This window comes from Trachemys scripta, chromosome 10, assembly GCF_013100865.1.
Source record: "Trachemys scripta elegans isolate TJP31775 chromosome 10, CAS_Tse_1.0, whole genome shotgun sequence".
NCBI lineage: Eukaryota > Metazoa > Chordata > Testudines > Emydidae > Trachemys > Trachemys scripta.
In genome coordinates this window covers 41468388-41489784 of record NC_048307.1, presented here as the reverse complement: position 1 = coordinate 41489784, position 21397 = coordinate 41468388, and the positions used below count along the sequence as shown (strand labels likewise).

At 42.2% G+C, this 21397-nt stretch overlaps 1 protein-coding gene across 1 annotated transcript in view; it reads left to right on the top strand.

Moving 5' to 3' along the window:
* REC114 (REC114 meiotic recombination protein) overlaps positions 1-21397 on the top strand; it is a 107461-nt gene that overhangs the window by 81063 nt on the left and 5001 nt on the right. The window contains exon 5 of the mRNA XM_034783725.1: positions 12918-13001. Within this exon, the coding sequence (XP_034639616.1) occupies positions 12918-13001 (84 nt within the window). The remainder of the gene's footprint in view (positions 1-12917; positions 13002-21397) is intronic.

Sequence of the window (21397 nt, the reverse complement as noted above, 5' to 3'; positions counted from 1 at the left end):
GCAGCGCAGGGTCCGGAGGCACGGGGGCTGCCCGAAGCCGGTAGCGCTCGGGCAGCCCGGCTCTTAAACAGAGCCGAAGAGTCGGGGAGGAGCAGAGCCGCCGCAGCTGGAGGCTCTGCTCCTCTTCGACTCTGTTTAAGAGCGGGGTTGCCCAAGCGCTACCAGCTTCAGGCAGCCCCCATGCCTCCGGACCCTGTGCCGCCAAAGCCCGGGAGGGGAAGTGCCCGGCCAGGTGCCCACTCACTTCCTTTTACCTATGTATAGCAGTGAGACTTTTTAACCCTTTACAGATAGAGCAATTAGAGAACAGCTACTAAGAGGAATTTTATAGCTTCTGGCTGGCTGGGTGTCCATAAAATGGAGCTTCCCCCCTTCATTTATCACAGCTTCAGAAAGACGTTTGGCAGTCAAATTTCAATGGGTTGGTTCTTCTTTTACTTCTTAGCCCCCTTTTTCCATTGCTCTCGTCACGTCTAGTTGCATTAGATCTTCATTGGTTAGCTCTTCTCCATGTGATTGCAGAAGTTGTGTAACGTCGGAGAATAACAGAGTTCTCACTTTTTGTTTGGGTACAGCAAATCAGATACTTTACTTTCTCTCTATCAATTGCATAGAGGGAGAGAGCTAAACAGGTCTCTCAACAGGTAAACAATTACAGCAAGCATTTATACCTTTTGTTACAGACAGTAATGAGCAACAGCTGCATTTTGTTTATACAAAGGTCATTCTGATATCTTGTTTTGCTCACTAATGTAGACTCTTAGTCTACATTCCATATTATTTACACAAGGTCGCAACAACTTCTCACACAGTTCTTTCCCACTCGCCTCACACATTCCTCGCTTCTACAAATCTCGCGTTATTAGGGTTACAGTTAGCATAACTCTTGCTAACGAACTGTCATGCATTGCATCCCCTTCCTGTCAGTTCTTTCTCTGCTTCCACAGCTTCTTCCACCTCATCAAAACCTGCTTTCTTGGCCAAGTCGAGGATATGTTTCTTCATAGCGGGGACAACATCTTTAAATCCTTTTAAGTCATTGACACATTCAGGCCACAACTTCCCCCACGCACCATTCATGCATGCCTGAGTAACTTCAGCCCAGGACTCACCAATGTTATTGATGCACTTCAGGATGTTGTAGTCACACCAAAATTGTCAAATCGTAGGTTTGCTTTCCCCATCGGTGCCTCTGATGAGCTGGTTGAAAGTACGGCGTAAGTAATACGCGTTAAATGCAGCGATGGCTCCTTGGTCCATGGGCTGGATGAGTGATGTGGTGCTAGGTGGCAGAAAGACAACTTAGACGTTTTCACACAGGTCATCCAGGTTGATTGGATGAGCCAATGCATTATCAATAAGCAATAAAATCTTGAAATCAAGATTTTCCTTGGCACAGTATTCCTTCCATGCAGGGATGGCATAGAGAGTTAGCCATTCTGAAAAAATAGCTCCAGTTATCCATGCCTTCTTATTGGATCTCCAAATGACCAGAAGATGTTCCTTTTGAAAATCCCTTGAGAGTGCGTGGTGTTTCATATTGGTGCACTGTCAACGATTTCACCTTCATGTCTCCTGCAGCATTACCACCTAGAAGCAAGGTTAAAGAGTCTTTAGCTGCTTTAAATCCGGGCACTGTCTTCTCCTCTCAGGAAATGTAAGTCCGCTCAGGCATCCTCTTGCATTACAGGCCCATTTCATCGACATTGAAGACTTGTTTAAGGGAGTAGCCACCTTCCTCAATTATTTTTTTGAGATAATCGGGGAATTTTTTAGCTGCTGCAGTATCAGCATTAGCCGTCTTGATGTTATGCAGGTGGAAGTACCTCTTGAACCGATCAAACCATCCCCGACTTGCTGTGAAAGTCTCTGTCTGTGACCCTTCACCTTGGTCTCTCTTCAAATTATCATACAAACTTTTTGCCTTAGCTTGTATCACTAGCAAACTTAAAGATATGTTCCACTGGTTTTGATCCTCTATCCACAGTGAGAGAAGATGCTTCATGTTTTCCAGCAAACTACTTCTTGATCAACTTATTGTAGTAACACTAAGCGGTGTTACACACCGAGCACTAGCCCTGATCTTGTCGGCATTATTCCGAATTGTTCTCATAGTGGTTGGAGTAAGACCTAGAGTGATGCCTATGTCTACTGCATGCTCGCCTACATCAAAACGCTTTAAAATGTCTAATTTAGTACCCATACCAATGATTTTCCTGGTTTTCTTGGTGCTAGTGGTACTGTTACTGCTAGGCACTCCACTATCACTTGCTGGATGTTTTTGACTCATGGTGCTGGGTGATGCTCCTCCAGATGGCGCATGCATGTGCTACTCTTCACTCCCTTCAGCCTGGAGTGGCCGGGGTCATACAGCATCAATCAACTATTGCAAGGGAAAGAATTTGGATAACCCATGTCATTCTTCATGGTAATCTGCTCCCCTACTGGAAGCCCTGTGGGTTTAGGCTAGGACTAGTTATGGAGGTTCTTACTTTCACAGAAGCCCTGCTGGAGGACCAAAGGCCTGTCTTCCAGGGTGCCCTGGAAAACTGGCCCTGCTGTATCTCCCCTAGAACCATGCACTCAGCACCCAGGCTGTGCCCCTCCCTGCTGTGTGAATGCAGGGGCTAAGAGATGCAGCTGGCATTAAAGTGAATGGCAAAGCTCCCTTGGATTTCACAGACTTTCATGGGTTCTGTGCATCTCTATGCTGCGTCTCCCTCTTGCTACAGTGAAGCAGGCACTGGAACGCTATTACTGTAACTTGCTTTGGGCAGGCTGCCACCCCCTGTGTTCTTACCCCCCTCCAGCGAAGAGTGGGGAGCGGATGGAACATTGTTTATTCAGCCTCAAGACAGCAAGGCAGGGCTGCTGCTGTACACCCCCTGCAGCTGCTTTGCAGGCAGCTTGTGGCCTCGCAAGCACTTCTTGTAGTGCCCTGTTCCTGAGCAGGGCGGCAGCTGGGCCATAAAGCAAAAGTAAATGGGGGGGGGGGGGGGGGGGGGGGGGTTAGCGTGCACGTGGTGTGTGTTTACAAACATACATACTGTACCATACTGTACTGTAGTAGGGAGATGCCCCCGCCTTACCCCACACAGTCACAGCCCACTGCAGACAATGAGGCAGGCAAGGAGGCTGAAGGTGTCATTGTAGGCTAGGAAATGCCTTGAGCAGCAGCAGTGCCAGCTTCCCCTACTGTGCAAGCACAGGCACTGACTTTACTGAGGAGTGGCTCAACCTCTGGCTCTGCCCCAGGCCTGCCCACTCCACCCCTTCCTCCAAACTCCCACCCTTGCCCCACCTCTTCCCAGCCCCGCTCCACCTCCTCCTCGGAGCACACCGCATCCTTGCTCCTTCCCCCCCCCCCACCTCCTGAATGCTGCAAAACAGCTGATTGCTGTGGGCAGGAGGCGGGGGAGCAGGGGGAAGGTGCTGATCCGTGGAGTATGCCGGCGAGCGGGAGACACTCGGGGGGTGGGGGGAGAGGGAAGCTGATAGGAGGGCTGCCAGCCCACCCTGTTACAAGTTGTGCAATGCTCTCATAAAGTTGCTGTTCTTCTGGAGAATCCTGCAAGCCATGGACAAAGCAGGCAGCCAAATGATGTTATAAGGGAGCATTGCACAACTTTAAACGAGCATGTTCTCTAATGGAGCAGGGATGAAACATCAAAACAATGTTAAGTGGGAGCATGGTTAAGTGAGGGCTACTGTAGTAGCCAAGGCTTGGAGAGTGGGGTAGTGAAGTTCTCTGAAGAATATAACAAAAATACTCAAGTACCAAAAAAAAAAAAAAAAAAACCCTGAGTCTGGTTAGTTTTTTTTTTATAGTGGTCTTTTTACAATGTTCTCCAAGCAGCCTAGTTCCACTCTCCTATCTTCAGCGCCATGGTGCTTTCTGGGTGGCTCAGTTCACATCCTCCTTCCCCACATGCATGGAAGGGGATGGGAGAGCTTGTAGAGCTTCCAGCTGCTCATCTCCCAGGCTCATGTAATGTTCTATAGGTAGCCTATACTTCTGGTGTTTCCCAATCCCTGACTAATTTAGGTTAATGGAAATACAGTGGAAATGGACCTGGGGGATGAGGGAAGGGAACAAAGGGTATTTTCATTGAAATATTATAATGATGTTGAATTTAGGAGTTCTTGCCATGGAATATGGGGTCAGTATGCTACAGCATACACAGGGCTCGGTCTATCAGTACCACTATAACATCAGACAGTAATTATGCTCCTGATAAGCATATGCTCAGGTTAGAGGTGTAACTGTTTGGTTCTTCTATGCTCATTACAGTGTGGGTTATTTCAGCCTGTGTTTCACTTTTTCTTTTCTTTTGTTCTTTTTTTGATGGGGCTACAGTAATTATTTTAGTGGATCCTTTACTTGTACTTCTGGGAAGAAAAAATAGCATTGGCATTGGTACCTCTCTGAAAGGTACGTGGGTCACTAAAAATATGTAGATATACATATATGAGTTAGCAAAGTGCTTTTTTGGTGCAGAGTACCTTAGATTGGAGATGTTAAAGTTTTGAACTGGTATAAAGTTTGGGCTTGTTACTTACCTGGTAAAATGAAAATAAAGCTTTATACATCTGTTATGCTGATACAATCAGGCTTTGAAAATTGGAATATTTTTCCTTTCAAAATTGATGTAGACCTCATATCTGCCTCTGGTATGCTAAGCACAAGGAGCAATTTACTTCAGACCATTTCTCCAGTTTGTCCAGATCATTTTGATTTTAATCCTATCCTCCAAAGCATTTGCAACCCCTCCCAGCTTGATATCGTCCACAGACATAAGTGTATTCTCTATGCCATTATCTAAATCATTGATGAAGATATTGAACAGAACCGGACCCAGAACTGATCCCTGCAGGACCCCACTTGATATGCCTTTCCAGCTTGACTATGAACCACTGATAACTACTCTCTGGGAAGGTTTTCCAACCAGTTATGCACCCACCTTACAGTAGCTCCATCTAGATTGTATTTCCCTAGTTTGTTTATGAGAAGGTCATGCGAGACGGTATCAAAAGTGTAACTAAATTCAAGATATACCACATCAAATGCTTCCCCTCTATCAACAAGGCTTGTTGCTCTGTCAAAGAAAGCTATTTGGTTGGTTTGACATGATTTGTTCTTGACAAATCCTGACAGTTACTTATCACCTTATTATCTTCTACATGTTTGCAAATTGCTTGCTTAATTATTTGCTTCATTATCTTTCCGGGTACTGAAGTTAAGCTGATAGGTCTGTAATTCCCCAGGTTGTCTTTATTTCCATTTTTATAGATTGGCACTATATTTGCCCTTTTCAAGTCCTCTGGAATCTCTCCCGTCTTCCATGACTTTTCAGATATCGCCTTAGTCAGCTCCTTGAGTATTCTAGGATGTATTTAATCAGGCCCGGGTGACTTGAAGACATCCAACTTATCTAAGTAATTTTTAACTTGTTCTTTCCCTATTTTAGCTTCTGATCCTACTGATCCTATCTTCTGATCCTACACTATGTTAGACATCCAGTCATTACTAACCTTTTTAGTGAAAACAAAAAGTCATTTAGCACTTCTGCCATTTCCACATTTTCTGTTATTGTTCTCTCCCCCCCCCCCTCCCCTATTGAGTAATGGGCCTACCCTGTCCTTGGTCTTGCTTCTAATGTATTTGTAGAATGTTTTCTTGTTACCTTTTATGTCTCTTCCTAGTTTAATCTTGTTTTGTGCCTTGGCCTTTCTAATTTTGTCACTACATACGTGTGTTATTTGTTTATATTCATCCTTTGAAATTTAACCTAGTTTCCACTTTTTGTAGGATTCTTCTTTGAGTCTCAGATCATTGAAGAGCTCCTGGTTAAGCCAGGGTGGTCTCTTGCAATACTTCCTATTTTTCCTATGCAGTGGGATCAAGGTGCCCTTAATAATATCTCTTTGAAAAACGGCCAACTCTCTTGAACTGTTTTTCCCATAGACTTGCTTCCCATGGAATCTTACCTCCCAACTCCCTGAGTTTTCTAAAGTCTGCCTTCTTGAAATCCATTATCTTTATTGTGCTGTTTTCCCTCCTACCATTCCTCTCTACCATTTCATGATCACTTTTACCTAAGCTGCCTTCCGCTTTCAAATTCTCAACCAGTTCCTCCCTATTTGTCAAAATCAAATCTAGAACAACCTCTCCCCTAGTAGCTTTCTCTACCTTCTGAAATAAGTGTCACCAATTCATTCCAAGAACTTGTTGGATAATCTGTGTCCTGCTGTGTTATTTTCCCAACAGATGTCTGGGTAGTTGAAGTCCCCAATCACCACCAAGTCCTGTGCTTTCAATGATTTTGTTAGTTGCTTAAAAAAAGCGTCATCCATAGGTCCTTACCAAACTCATGGCCATGAAAAACGCATCATGGACCGTGAACTCTGGTCTCCCCCTGTGAAGTCTTTTCTGCGCTTTTACCCTCCACTATACAGATTTCGTGGGGGGAGACCAGCGTTTCTCAAATTGGGGGTCCTGATCCAAAAGTGAGTTGCAGGGGGGTCACAAGGTTATTTTTTGGGGGGGGTCATAGTATTGCCACCCTTACTTCTGCGTTGCCTTCAATGCTAGGCGGCCAGAGAGCGGCAGCTGTTGGCCAGGTGCCCAGCTCTGAAGGCAGCGTCCCGTGGCAATACCATACTACGCTTGCTTCTGTCTTCAGAGCTGGGTGGCCAGAGAGAGGTGGCTGCTGACTGAGGGCCCAACTCTGCAGACAGCAGCCTAGAAGTAAGGGTGGCAATACCATACCATACCATCCTTACTTCTGCGCTGCTGCTGGCGGCAGCTCTGCCTTCAGACCTGGGCTCCCAGCCAGCAGCCACCGCTCTCCAGCTGCCCAGCTCTGAAGGCAGCGCAGCCGCCAGCAGGAGCGCAGAAGTAAGGATAGCAGTACTGCAACCCCCCCACACAATAACTTTGCAACCTCTCCAGAACTCCTTTTTGGGTCAAGACCCCTACAATTTCAACACCGTGAAATTTCAGATTTAAATAGGTGAAATCATGAAATTTATGATTTTTAAAATCCTATGACCATGAAATTAACCAAAAGGGACCATGAAGTTGGTAGGGCCTTATTCATCCACTTCTGCTTGGTTACGTGGACCCCTCTCATGACATCATCCTGGTTTTTTATCCCTTTTATTCTTACCCGGAGACTTTCAGCAAGTCTGTCTCCTATATCCATCTCAACCTTGGTCCAAGTGTATACATTTTTAATATATAAGGCAACACCTCCTCCCTTTTTTCCCTGCCTGTCCTTCCTGAGCAAGCTGTACCCTTCTATACCAATATTCTAGTCATGCGTATTATCCCACCAAGTCTCTATGATTCCAACTGTGTCATAGTTGTGTTTATTAACTAGCATTTCAAGTTCTTCCTGCTTATTCCCCATACTTCTTGCATTAGTACAGTAACTCCTCGCTTAACGTTGTAGTTATGTTCCTGAAAAATGCCACTTTAAACTAAACAATGTTAAGCAAATCCAATTTCCCCATAAGAATTAATGTAAGTGTGTGGGGGGGTTAGGTTCCAGGAAATTTTCTTCACCAGACACATATACACAGTATAAGTTTTAAACAATTTAATACTGTACACAGCAATGATGATTGTGAAACTTGGTTGAGGTGGTGGAGTCAGACAGTGGAAGAGGGTAGGATATTTCCCAGGGAATGCCTTACTGCTAAATGATGAACTAGAACTTGTCTGAGTCCTCAAGAGTTAACACATTGTTAATGTAGCCTCACACTCTACCAGGCAGCATGAATGGAGGGAGGAGACACAGCCTGGCAGAGAGCAGGGTGGATAAAAAAAATGATTTTTTTATTTAAATCAGATTTTTTTGATAAAATGCTTTTTGAGGAAAAAACCTATCTAAAGATATCTTAAAGCTATAATAAATCTTAATTAAAACTATCTCATCATGGAATGGGGATTATAATTTCTAATTCTATAGTATGAGACAATATATTCATGTAATATTTAAGAAAAGTTTTGTAAATGAGTTCCAATGGTTCATGGATTATGGACCCAAATTTATGGGGTTCCAGGAGCTTCTGTATAGATTATTTAGGTTAATCTTTCTATCTACCCACTAGGACTCAGTGCTCCGTCTAGAAGATACCATCAGAGATGCTTAGTTTTGCAGTTCTCAAATTCTGGATTTCTGTCTCCAGAGATAACATTCTTGTTAACAGCAAAAAAGTTTTAAATAAATAAATAATATAGAGAGGTGAGAAATAACAGACCTCAACCTTATTGTCCCTCTGCAAATTTGTGCACACAGAGTCAATCCTTTACCTCTCTCTAAAAGTGAAAAGTTTCAAAAAGTTCAATGAACAGAAGATTGTTGGTGGCGGAATAGATCTGGACAAGGAGAAGAAGTCTGGAGATAAATGTGAGAAGGGAGGGACAGGCAGTAGAAACAAAAGTGAAACTGTTTGAGCAGCATATTCCAGAAGTCTTGAGGTCTTTCTGAGTGTAGCAGTCATTGATTGAGATCTACCCTACTATTCTCTCACTAGAAGGGAAAACCTATAATGGCAGCAGGCCATAAAAGAGACCCAGTTTGGGAATATTTTAATGAAGTTCCTCCACCTGTGGGTAAGACAGGCATGTGTGCAAAATGCAAACAGTGCAACAAAGAAATGCAAGGCTTGGTTGCCTGAATGAAACATCATCCTGAGAAGTGTTCCTTCTCAGGAGGAAGCTGCGTTGAAGATGATGAAAGGAACATGTCTGAACCTGCAGGATCTTCAGGTTGGTAAACTTTTTCATTTCATACTTCTTTCTTAAGGACTGCTTGTCTTCCTTCTGGACTATTCTTGAATTCTCATGTTTGAGCAAAAACTATAGTTGTTACTCTGTGGTTCTATCATTTCAGATGCAGTTGTGATTAAAAAATAAATAGCTGAAATAGGCAGATCTTCCTTTTACAATTTCACCTTTAAAGTAGTACTGAGTGTTACTGAATGAAATGAGTAATACTAAATGAGCAGTATAGTAATAATAATTAAATAAATGCATTGACTTATTTTGTTTAGGAGAATCCATCCTCAACATACAGGATTCTGAAGACTATCTACCTTCAAGATCACCATCATTTTCTATAGTTTCAGAGTTATCTGCCAATGATAGTGTTTCAGTCACATCATGTATATCACATAGCCACAGTATATCACCTGTAGCAAAAAAAAAATCTCCATCATCCAGAAACAACCATAGATAAGTTTGTGATAAGAACCAGCAGATTACAAAAAGGTAATTGATGAAAAAATTGCCCAGTTTGTTTATGCAACAGACTCTCCTTTCCGTATGATTGAGAACCCACACTTCATTAATACGGTTCAGTCATTAAGACCAGGATACAGTCCACCCAACAGAGCAGATGTTGCAGGCAAATTGCTGGATAAAGTGTAGGAAAGAGAAATTGAGCAGTGCGCATAAGATCTAGAGGGTAAAATTGTTAACCTGAGTCTTGATGGGTGAAGCAATGTCCACAGTGATCCTGTTGTATGTGCTTGAGTGACAACAGAAGAAGGGAATGTCTTCCTTACAGAAACAATTGATACATCAGGAAAGACACACAGAGAATACTTACAAGAAGTAGCAGTAAAAGCTATAACAAACTGTGGAAAAATTGGTCACAGACAATGCTGCAAATGTATCCAAGATGAGAAGAAATTTAGAAGAGAGTGAAGCAAGTCCCAACCTAATAACATACCGTTGCAGTGCTCATTTGATGAACCTCCTAGCCAAAGACTTCAGTGTTCCAGAAAGAAAGGCTAATGTTGTTGAAATTGGAAAATACTTCCATAACAACCACTTTGCAGCAGCTGCTCTGAAAAAAGGGGAAGGACCCAAGCTAACTCTCCCACAAGACGTGCGATGGAACTCAGTAGTGGACTGTTTTGAGCACTATATCAAGAACTGGCCTAATCGGATGACAGTTTGTGAACAAAACTGTGAAAAAATAGATGACACTGTCACAGCCAAAGTTCTCAACATTGGGCTTAAGAGAAATGTTGAACACATGCTGAGTACCCTGAAGCCTATTTCTGTAGCCTTGAACAAAATGCAGGGAAATAGCTGTTTTATTGCTGACGCTGTTGAAATTTGGAAGGAACTGAGTAAGATCTTAAAAAGAGAAATATGCAATGACAGAGTTAAATTACAAGCATTAAAAAAACGAATGGGACAAGGACTGTCTCCAGCTCATTTTCTTGCAAATATTCTCAATACTCGGAACCAGGGTCAAACCTTAACTGCTGAAGAAGAGGAGTTGGCTGTGACTTGGACATCCAGCAATCATCCCTCCATAATGCCAACTATAATAAACTTCAGAGCTAAGGGTGAACCATTCAAGAAATATATGTTTGCTGATGATGTTTTAAAGAAAATCACACCAGTGAACTGGTGGAAGACATTTAAGCACTTGGATTCAGAGACGGAAGTGATAATCTCACTTTTAACAGCAATAACTTCTTCTGCCGGTGTAGAAAGAATATTTTCTTCCTTTGGACTAATTCATTCCAAATTGAGAAATCATTTGGGACCTGAAAAAGCAGGAAAGCTTGTTTTTCTTTTCCAGATTATGAACAAACAGGACAGTGAAGGTGAAGACTCATAGACTCATAGACTCATAGACATTAAGGTCAGAAGGGACCATTATGATCATCTGGTCTGACCCCCTGCATGCTGCAGGCCGCAAGACCCTTCCCTGTACTCTACCGTTGAAGTCCCCAGTCCTGTGTTTTAGTGACTTCAATCGGCTGAGACCCTCCTGCTAGTGATCCCTGCCCCATGCTGCGGAGGAAGGCGAAAAACCTCCAGAGGCTCGGCCAATCTACCCTGGAGGAAAATTCCTTCCCGACCCCAAATATGGCGATCAGTAATACCCCGAGCATATAGGCAAGAGTCTCTAGCCTGACCCTTGTTGGCCATTATGTTGTTCATGTACCATTGCTTGGTTTTCCTTGACTACTATGTTTTATCATTAAACCATTCCCTCCATAAACTTATCCAACTTAATCTTAAAACCAGACAGGTCCGTCGCCCCCACCGTTTCCCTCGGAAGGCCGTTCCAATATTTCACCCCTCTGATGGTCAGAAACCTTCGTCTAATTTCTAGCCTAAACTTCCCCCCGGCCAGTTTGTATCCATTCGTTCTCGTGTCCACATTAGTACTAAACTGGAATAATTCCTCTCCCTCCCTTGTATTAACCCCTCTGATATATTTAAAGATAGCAATCATATCCCCCCTCAGCCTTCGCTTTGTCAGACTAAACAACCCAAGCTCCTCTAATCTCTTTTCATACGACAGGTTTTCCATTCCTCTGATCATCTTAGTCGCCCTTCTCTGCACCCGTTCCAGTTTGAGTTCATCTTTTTTAAACATTGGAGACCAGAACTGCACACAGTACTCCAAATGAGGTCTCACCAGTGCCTTATACAACGGAAGCAGGACCTCCCTATCTCTACTAGATATACCTCGCCTAATACATCCCAAGACCGCATTGGCTTTTTTCACCGCCACGTCACATTGCCGACTCATAGTCATCCTGCGGTCCACAAGGACCCCTAGGTCCTTCTCCTCTTCCGTTACTTCTAACCAATGCGTCCCCATCTTGTAACTAAAATTGTTATTATTCGTCCCCAAGTGCATAACCTTACACTTTTTACTATTAAATTTCATCCTATTTCTAATACTCCAATTCACAAGCTCATTCAAGTCTCCCTGCAGAGTATCCCTATCCTCCTCCGAGTTTGCAACTCCTCCCACCTTCGTATCATCCGCAAACTTTATCAGCCCACTCTTGCAATCTGTCCCGAGGTCAGTTATAAATAGATTAAATAAGATGGGTCCCAAAACCGAACCTTGAGGCACTCCACTAGTAACCTCCCTCCAACCCGACAATTCACCCTTTAATACGACCCACTGCATTCTCCCCATTAACCAATTCCCTATCCACCTCTGGATTTTCATATCGATCCCCATGTTTTTCAACTCAGACAACTCAGTTAGCTGCAGAAGCCAATATTTTAAGTTTCTCATGTTGACCTGGCTGACATAGTCGATTTAATTTTTTTAAAATATTTCATTTAACTATTTTAGTTAAAAACAATTTTAACAAAAACAAACCTGATTTTAAAAAACTAGAATGTTTAAATTCAAAAATCATATGCTTGTTTTGTTAAAATATTGTATGTTTGCTGTTGAAGAAAAAAATCCAGAATACATAACATTGTTGTTTTAGTTAAATAAAACAATTTAAATATCTGTCTGGTGATGTTCTTCTCCTAATACAGCATGGCAAGAAAATCCTCAAATATTAATGATTAATATGTTGAATTGGAGATGTTTATGAAGTCATTGGGAGGTGAACTATCTGCTTCTATTACCTTTGGTAAATGAAATAACCAAACAATCATTGATTTTCTGATAAAAGCTGTAAAACTAATCTGAAAAATTTTCAAAATAAATCACTTTAAAAATGTATAATGTGTACCTTCTAAAAATGAAACCTACACCTATCTCTGAGTTGTGAAAAATATGTATTAAGGTTATAATAACCAACAAGAATGCACTTTTATGTAGAAATCCATGATTAAATTGAGCGTTCCTGACTAGTGATTTAAATCATGATTAAGAGATTTAAATCAAATCTACGAGTGATGTTTGCTTTTTTTGCTACAGTGTTACACTGTTGACTCATATTTAGTTTATGGTGCACTATGACCCCCAGATTCCTTTCTGCAGTACTCCTTCCTAAGCAGTCATTTCCCATTTTGTATGTGTGCAACTGATTGTTCATTCCTAAGTGGAATACTTTTCATTTGTACTTATTGCACTGATTGAACTGATCCTTATTAATTTAAATTCTGTTTTGATATTTTCCAGCCAAGTCACATTATAGATAACCCTCCAGCCCAGTTGTGCACAAGCTTTCCAGAGAGACAGAGATCCGTGACAGAGCTAGCACAGGTAGAGTCAAACACTGTCCTATGACAAGACACTGCATTTCTCTGGCAGGGAGAGACAGTTTGTGGTAGGCTGTGTGATATTAATTTTTTCCTATACTGATGATGTACCGGCTTGTTCAGTGAAACAGTAACTTGCAGACATTAAGACAGAAGCACACAAAGACCATACATTGAGAAAAGGGCAGGACCTTGTATGTCTGCTGTTGAATAGCCATGGACTTGCCTGCAGAACCTGAGCTTTCACTGTAATTAACATTCAGGCCTTTATGGCTAGAAAGAAAACTTGCCCAAATATTAGATGCACTTAACCCAATCTAGGGTGCTGAGACAAATTCCAATTTTTACTTATCAGCTGTGGGCTGGTGTATACGTTAGGAACATATACTAACCTTGATCCAGAACTGCCACTGTTATCAATGGAAAGTTTAAAGAACAAGGTAGAATGGCATGTATATGTTAACTATATTTTGTTATTTGTTGAGTACCTTATCACATTCAATATCAGTAAGACAACATGGCACTATTATTCTTGGCCCTTGTTTCTCTGTCTTCCCTCTACACTTTCTTCCTAGCAATAACTCCCAATTCCCTGTGGGCTTCACTTCTGCCCGTTTACCCTATTTCCACTGCCCATGTGAAGGGCCGTGGAATAGTAAAACTTTCCCTAGATGTCATTGGCTTTAGAGTTGATAGTTCGGTGACATTAATAGGAGCCTAGGAGTTCACCCCTCTCAAAGCTATTGATTCCCATAGACATCAATGCATGGGTTAGTGTCTGTTCGTATTTGGAAGGTTGTTTTTGCAACCATGAACCCTACACTTTTTTTAAACAGAGTGGAGATTTTTGCATTAGGTAAATGGCATATGGGCCTCAAATATGTCACAGCCTAGATCTAGCACACAGGCTGTTTCTCACCTGTGTACTGGTCTGTTTGCAAACTATAGAATACAGTACTTCCATCAATGCTAAAGTCTAATGCTAATTTGTCAGCTGTAATATCAGAGGGAAGAATGTGGCCACTGCCCACTCCTTAAGATGACAATTGGGAGTGGGCCACTGATTCTTCCTCAATGTCAATCTCAGTTAGAGCCATTAATTCTGAAAGCAGAATGGGGTCTGCTGTGGAAGTTGCCTTGATGCTCACCAAGGTTAGAGGCTCACCAAGAACAGTAGATGTGCTGTAGATAGCTATATATATATGCCTGTGCAGCACGGGGTGGAGGCAAGCTGAGGGTCAGCTCTATTGCATGGTTCTGAACTCCAATGCACCAGACACACTCTCCTCTGACCACCTTCTCCTCCCCCCCACCAGCTTCTGCATGACACTCTTAGTAACTAGATGGGCTCCCAAAGCAGCCAGAAGAAATTGTCTAAACACAGACTAAACTTTTTAAAAATAAATATATCATCCTAGTCTAATCACATGCGTGCCTGAGACTTCTAATACCTGCTCCAGGTCAAAGCTTTTTGGTAGCAGGGCAGTAGCAATTAATGAGACTTTTCTTGTTACATACACATAGTTACACACTGTAGCCATTACTACAATTGCTAGAACTTTTAGATGGCTCTTAATTGACTATACCAGGTAATGGTCTCCCTTTTGGAACAACAACTGCTTTTCTATGTCCACCCAGATTGTATCAAGCAGTCAAATAATCCTTTACTGGTTTGTATGCCTTCGAATCAGCTGTTAACATATTGTCTACTTATATAATGAGGTTCCTCACCTTTGGCACTTTGGGCCACATGGCTGCTGACTAGCAAGACCTTTCACGTTTTTGGCTTTGTTTTCCAACTGTACTGCATTTTATAGAATTGTAGAGTCTCCTTCAGCCACTTTATTTTGCCCTGGACTTAGACTTCGGAAAGGCCTCTTTCAGTGTGTGTGCTTTGAGATCTTCACATCTGCTGAAATGTGGTAGTTGTTGCCACAAACTGACCAGGTGGGGTGTTTTGTGTTAGCAGCCTTCATCTCAGAGGTTTGAGTCTTAGAATTAGGAGAAAATCTGCTCTCTCTCACACTAGGAGCACAAGACCAGAGAATGAGAATACTGCAGTGATGAACATTCTTTGTGGAATCCTTCCCCTGATAAACAAAGATTTAGTTTTTTTAAACCCCTTGAAATGAAGCAGTTTCTTATTTAAAAGTTATAGTCCAATGATGGGAGCAGCTTATTGTACTGCTATGCAAGAGCAAATCTGGATTCTTATTTTTCTCATCTTTGGTCTTGAGAGTAGAGGATTCAGAGAACAATGGCACAAGTTGCAGCATCTCCTACTAGCTGATCTGTGGAGAGGTCACTGTAAGAGACTTCATAGAATCATAGAAATGTTGGGTTGGAAGGGACCATGAGGAGTTGTCTTAGTGCATGTGGCTGTAAGTGACAGGACCAAGTCTACCAACACCATTCCTGAGAGGTGTTGCTCTAACTGGTTCTTTAAAAACCTCCACTGATGGGGATTCCACAATTGCCTTTGGAACCTATTCCAGAACTTATAGTTAAATAGCTTTTCCTAATATCTAACCTAAATCTCAGATTTAGTAATGGGCAGATTAAGCCCATTACTTCTTGTCGTACCTTCAGTGGACATGGAGAACAATTGATCACCATCCTCCTCATAACAGCCCTTAACATATCTGAAGATTTATCAGGTCCCCATTCAGTCATTTTTTCTCAAGACTAAAACATGCCTAGTTTTTTTTAACCTTAGCACATAGGTCAGGTTTTCTAACCCTTTTATTTTTGTAATTCTCCTTTTGACTCACTCTGGCTTATAGATTCATAGATTCTAGGACTGAAGGGACCTCGAGAGGTCATCGAGTCCAGTCCCCTGCCCTCATGGCAGGACCAAATACTGTCTAGACCAGGGGTAGGCAACCTGTGGCACAAGTGCCGAAGGCGGCACAGGAGCTGATTTTCAGTGGCACTCACGCTGCCCAGGTCCTGGCCATCGGTCCAGGGGGCTCTGCATTTTAATTTAATTTTAAGTGAAGCTTCTTAAACATTTAAAAACCCTTATTTACTTTACATACAACAATAGTTTAGTTCTATATTATAGACTATAGAAAGAGACCTTCTAAAAACGTTAAAATGTATGACTGGCACGCGAAACCTTACATTGGAGTGAATAAATGAAGACTCGGCACACCACTTCTGAAAGGTTGCCGACCCCTGGTCTAGACCATCCCTGTTAGACATTTTTCTAACCTACTCTTAAATATCTCCGGAGCTGGAGATTGTGCAACCTCCCTAGGCAATTTATTCCAGCGTTTAACCACCCTGACAGTTAGGAACTTTTTCTTAATGTCCAACTTCCCTTGCTGCAGTTTAAGCCCATTGCTGCTTGTTCTATCCTTAGAGGCTAAGGTGAATAAGTTTTCTCCCTCCTCCTAGGACACCCTTTTAGATACCTGAAAACTGCTATCATGTCCCCTCTCAGTCTTCTCTTTTCCAAACTAAACAAACCCAATTCTTTCAGCCTTCCTTCATAGGTCATGTTCTCAAGACCTTTAATCATTCTTGTTGTTCTTCTCTGGACCCTCTCCAATTTCTCCACATCTTTCTTGAAATGCGGTGCCCACAACAGGACACAATACTCCAGTTGAGGCCTAACCAGCGCAGAGTAGAAGGACCCAAGCTAACTCTCCCACAAGGTTTCGCGTGCCGGTAATACATTTTAACGTTTTTAGACGGTGTCTTTCTCTAAGTCTATAATATATAACTAAACTATGGTTGTATGTAAAGTAAATAAGGTTTTTAAAATGTTTAAGAAGTTTCATTTAAAATTAAATTAAAATGCAGAGCCCCTCGAACTGGTGGCCAGGACCCGGGCAGTGTGAGTGCCACTGAAAATCAGCTCGCATGCCGCCTTCGGCACACGTGCCATAGGTTGCCTATCCCTGTGCTAAACCTGTCCCCTTCCCATTAGCATTCACTACGTTAGGCATTCCTTCAGACTTCTCGGTGAAGACCGAAACAAAGAAGTCATTAAGCATCTCTGCCATTTCCAAGTTTCCTGTTACTGTTTCTCCCTCTTCACTGAGCAGTGGGCCTATCCTGTCCTTGGTCTTCCTCTTGCTTCTAATGTATTGATAAAAAGTCATCTTGTTTCCCTTTATTCCCGTAGCTAGTTTGAGCTCATTTTGTGCCTTTGCCTTTCTAATCTTGTCCCTGCATTCCTGTGTTGTTTGCCTATTTTCATCCTTCGTAATCTGTCCTAGTTTCCATTTTTTATGACTCCTTTTTATTTTTTACATCATGCAAGATCTCATGGTTAAGCCAAGGTGGTCTTTTGCCACATTTTCTATCTTTCCTACCCAGCGGAATAGCTTGCTTTTGGGCCCTTAATAGTGTCCCTTTTAAAAACTGCCAACTCTCCTCAGTTGTTTTTCCCCTCAGTCTTGATTCCCATGGGACCTTACCTATCAGCTCTCTGAGCTTCCCAAAATCCGCCTTCCTGAAATCCATTGTCTCTATTTTGCTGTACTCCCTTCTACCCTTCCTTAGAATTGCAAACTCTATGATTTCATGATCACTTTCACCCAAGCTGCCTTCTACTTTCAAATTCTCAACGAGTTCCTCCCTATTTGTTAAAATCAAGTCTAGAACAGCTTTCCCCCAGTAGCTTTTTCAACCTTCTGAAATAAAAAGTTGTCTGCAATGCAGTCCAAGAATTTATTGGATAGGCTTGGTCACATCTTTCTTAAAAACTGAACACAGTACTCCAACTGAGACCCTACAAATGCCAGACAAAGCAGAACAATTACTTCTTGTGTCTCACATACCAGACTCCTCTTAATACAACTTGGAATATTAACCTTTTTCACAACTGCATCATATTGATGACTCATCTAATTTCTGATCTACTAGAACGCCCAGTTACTTTTCAGCAGTACTACCACCTTGCCAGTTATTCCCCCTTTTGTAGTTGTGCATTTGATTTTTCTTTCCTGAGTGTAGTATTTTGCACTTGTCTTTATTGAATTTAATCTTGTCAATTTCAGACCAGTTCTCCAATTTGTCAAGGTTGTTTTGAATTCTAATCCTGTCCTCCAAGGTGCTTGCAACTCCTCCCCTTTTGGTGTCATCTACAGATTTCATAAGTATATTCTCCATTCCATTATCCAAGTAATTGAATAGTACTGACAGACTCCAGAAAGACCCCATTAGATACATCCTCCTAGTTTGAATGCAAACATTGATAACTAGTTGAAAGACCATATTCAAATAACAGTTATGTAACCACCTTATAGTAATTTCATCTAGACCAATGGTTCTCAAACTTATTTGATCGGGCCTCCCTTCTTTGTGTCTGTAGTCATTCACGTGCCCCTCCCCAAGTATACATACTGCCACCCAGCTCTGAAGGCAGCGTCACACTGGAAGTAGTACAGAAATAAGGGTCACAATGTGAAAAGTAATATTCAATATCACTTTTCACAGCAGACTTAGCGCCCCATTACTACGCTTACTTCTGCACTGCTGCTGCCACCCCACTGCCTCCAGGTGAGGGGTTTTGGGGGAGGGGAAGGAGAGCCTGAGCATAGGTTGTGGGGCTCTGGCTGTCCCCTTTATCCCCATCTCCTGGGTATGCATGTCCTTCTGCACGAGCTCCAGCCACTCAGGGCTGACAAAGCACACAGCTCATGCCTCCCGTGGGAGGCCTACCCCATAGTTTGTGAACCGCTGATCTAGACTACATTTCCCTAGTTTGCCTATGAAAATGCCATGTGGGTCTGGGTCAAAAAAGCCTTTCTAAAATCAAGGTATGTCATGTCTACTGCTTCCCCCCCATCCACTATGCCAGTAATCATGTCAAAGAAGGAAATTAGGTTGGTTTGGCATGACTGGTTCTAGACAAAATCATGTTGGCTATTACTTATAACCCTATTATCCTTTAGGTCCATACAAACTGTTAATTTAGTGATTTGTTCCAATGCCTTTCCAGATATCAGAGTTAGGCTGACTGATCTAATTCCCCAGGTCCATTTTGTTCCCCTTTTTAAAGATTGCTTCACCTAGTTCTGTAAGTACATTAGGATAAATATTCTTTAATCTGTTCCTTCCCCTATTTTAGCTCTGATCCTTCCCCCTTGTTATTACTATTGTGTTAAGCATCTGATCACAATTAACCTTTTTAGTGGAGACTGAAGCAAAATAGGCATTAAACACTTGAGCTGCCTTGATATCATCTGTTATTAGCTGTCCTTCCCTTTTAAGTAGTAGATCTGCACTTTCCTTTGGCTCTGGCGCCTAATATATTTATAGAACCTCATATTACCTTTTATGTCTCTTGCAGGTGTAACTCATTTTGTGCCTTAGACTTTTTAATTTAGTCCCTACATGCTTGTGCTGTTCTTTTGTATTCATTCTTAGCAATTCACCCATAGTTCCACATTTTGTAAGTTTCCTTTTTGATTGTCAGGTTACACTGCTCTACAGCCAAAACGCTTCTGAAATAAATGTAGTCAAACTTTACTAATTCTGGGTCACTGAGAACGAAAATGATGCTTAAAATTGTTAACTAGCTCTAGTTTTCAAGATATGCTATTGGGTCAGTATATACGACCCTTGACTTGGGAATGGCGGAGGATAAGTGAGTTATAAAGGGAAGGGATCTCAATTTAAACCAGAAATGACTAAAATACATCTTTGACTGGATCTATGAATAAATCTATGACTGGGTTTGGACAGTACTTGCTTTTTAGGCAAAACAATGAATGATGCAATCTGAAGCTGGTATTGCATATACATGATATGAATTGCATCATGTTATTCCTAGAAGTCATGGATGATGCAATCATAACGAAGCTTACATCACTCTACTGAACAAATTGCCCTATATCAGCTTTAGAAATCATACAGTGTCGTGCTCTCTTATTTGTCAGTGTTTGGCTAAACAGAAATCCCTTTACAAAATCAAAGTGAGCAGAGATGCCTCGAACTTGTGTGAACAGTGCAGATAACTTCTGCTATGTTTGTGGTGAAGTGACTTTTGCATCACAAAAGCGCAGTATAACCACTATGGTTAAGAAAGCCTATCACCTTTATTTTGGCTGCAAAATTGGAGATCAGGACAAGAGGTGGGCCCCACACATATGCTGCAACACTTGTGCAACAAATCTTCGCCAGTGGTTGAACAGGAAAAGGAAATCTATGCCTTTTGCAGTGCCAATGATTTGGAGAGAGCCAACAGATCATACCAGCAATTGTTACTTCTGCATGGTGCCTCCAGTTGGGAAAGGTGTGTCAAAGAAGAAAAAGTGGACTGTGCATTATCCAAACATTCCATCAGCTATTTGCCCAGAACCCCATGGAGAAGGACTGCCGGTTCCTGATGCACCAGAATCACTCTCACTTGAGTCAGACGAGGAAGAGGATGAAACTTCTCGTCCTGAACCATCAATGTCACAGGACCCACATTTTCTCCCATCCTCCTCCTCTGAACCACACCTCATAACACAAGGTGAACTGAATGACCTTGTCAGGGATTTGGAACTACCCAAGAGTAAGGCAGAGCTGTTGGGCTCCAGACTACAGCAGTGGAATCTCCTGGCAGGTGATGTTAGGGTTTCCATGTTCCGTGACCATCAAAAGGATCTTGTCCCATTCTTCTTCATGGAAGGTGATCTTGTAGCCTGCAACATCGATGGTGTGATGGCAGCCCTCAACATCGTTCACGATCCAGATGAGTGGAGACTGTTCATTGATTCATCGAAGACGAGTCTTAAAGCTGTTTTACTGCATAATGGCAATGTTTTGCCATCAATTCCAGTTGGTCATGCAGTCCACATGAAGGAAACCTATGACAACATGAAACAACGTTTGAGGTGCATAAACTATGACCAACATCAGTGGCAGCTTTGTGGCGATTTGAAGGTTGTTGCTCTCTTGCTTGGTCTGCAGACTGGATACACAAAGTATTGCTGTTTTCTCTGCGAATGGGATAGTCGTGCAAGAGATTCCCACTACATCAAGAAAGATTGGCCACTCCGACAGTCATTGGAGCCTGGGAGGAAAAGTGTTCAGCATCCACCACTTGTTGAATCAAGGAAGATTTTGTTACCACCCTTACACATCAAGCTGGGTCTGATGAAGAACTTTGTCAAGGCCATTGACAAAACACAAGCAGCTTTCAAGTACCTCCGTGGAAAATTTCCAAGGTTAAGTGAAGCTAAGATAAAGGAAGGTGTCTTTGTTGGTCCTCAGATTCGTGAACTTCTTCGAGATGATGCATTTGACCATGCACTGTGTGGCAAGGAAAAGACGGCATGGAAAGCCTTCCAGTTAGTGGCAATAAATTTTCTCGGAAACAACAAGGCAGACAACTACAGGTTGTTGGTGGAAAACCTCCTCAAGGCATACAAAGCCTTGGGTGCAACATGTCACTAAAGA